This window comes from Nilaparvata lugens, chromosome 3 (assembly GCF_014356525.2).
Source record: "Nilaparvata lugens isolate BPH chromosome 3, ASM1435652v1, whole genome shotgun sequence".
In the NCBI taxonomy this organism is placed as follows: domain Eukaryota; kingdom Metazoa; phylum Arthropoda; class Insecta; order Hemiptera; family Delphacidae; genus Nilaparvata; species Nilaparvata lugens.
In genome coordinates this window covers 51437241-51438344 of record NC_052506.1, presented here as the reverse complement: position 1 = coordinate 51438344, position 1104 = coordinate 51437241, and the positions used below count along the sequence as shown (strand labels likewise).

The 1104-nt window shown below is 28.7% G+C and overlaps 1 protein-coding gene across 4 annotated transcripts in view; it reads left to right on the top strand.

The window, feature by feature from the left end:
- The first annotated feature begins 241 nt into the window (after positions 1-241).
- The window catches only part of LOC111051403 (importin subunit beta-1), a 31422-nt gene continuing 30559 nt past the window's right edge, over positions 242-1104 (top strand). For 2 of the 4 annotated variants that reach the window (XM_039423965.1, XM_039423966.1), the window contains exon 1: positions 273-457. In XM_039423965.1, coding sequence (XP_039279899.1) covers positions 388-457 — 70 coding nt within the window. In that variant the 5' untranslated portion in view covers positions 273-387. Of the gene's footprint in view, positions 458-1104 lie in introns of all 4 variants that reach the window. The other 2 variants (XM_039423968.1, XM_039423967.1) reach the window with 2 other exon arrangements.

Below are 1104 nucleotides of genomic sequence, written 5' to 3'. Positions count from 1 at the left end.
AATAACTAAATAAATTATAAGAATCATACATTTACTGTTATAAGAGGATATTGATTAGGAATCAATAATAATATATCCATATTATATATAATTAACTGTTTTCAATTTGAGTTATTAAAATAATATACAAGCTACAAACAAGAAATATTCAAATTTTAAATTTCTATCAATTTTATCAAAAAATAATATTTTTACTTCAATATAATGCCAGCCAACAGTCCAGTACAAAGAGGTTACGCGTAGTAATATGGAACTGCAACTGGCCTTGAAGTAATCTATTGCCGGTTCGCTCGTTCGCTTGCAATTTGCAGCTTGCCCTGTGCAGTTTATTCTAGAAAAATCTTGAGCTCATAATCTTGCAGTATTGTGTTGTTAATTACAAATAATATGATAATTAAAATGGACGCCGACGCCTCGGCACAGTTGATTACAATTCTCGAAAAGACCATATCTCCTGGTGAGTCCTTATAGTAAATTTTCTTAGGGATATAACAGTGACTGTGAGTCACAAGTCAGTTTTACATTATCTTTTACCTCATGGCCATCTATGCCAATCATTGATTTGCCTTTATTTAGACATTTTCCTCGGAAGCAATGCATGAAATTAATATTCTAATCTTCATACCCCTTAATAAATAGAAGAACAGATGTCTTGCATTTGAAGTTGTGAATAAGGAACAAGAATTTGATGGCCTAATTTTAACGTTTCTTTATTATCAACCTAACTATGCTTCGTCTACCCTATTGCAATTAATAACGTAATAAGTTTGTTTTTTAACCTTTTCAATACCAAAATTTTCTTTGTAATTGCTATTTGATCGGTCAATATACTTCAATTTTACCCCTTTTTTACACATTGAGTTCTATAAATAAGATTACTTCCTTGTTACGTCAAGCCTATTTCTATGTATCCTGAATAATTTAAATATCTTACTTTTTACTTTTAAAAATGATATAATTTTACAGATTAAACTTTTAGTACTGCTCTTGATTGATTTATGAAAGTGTTTTGATTATTTTATTTTTGTATTTTCTAAAATCAAACTAATTGTCTTGGTTAGGTTTTTGGTTAACTTGATAGATTTTTCTTTATGGAGACAATTA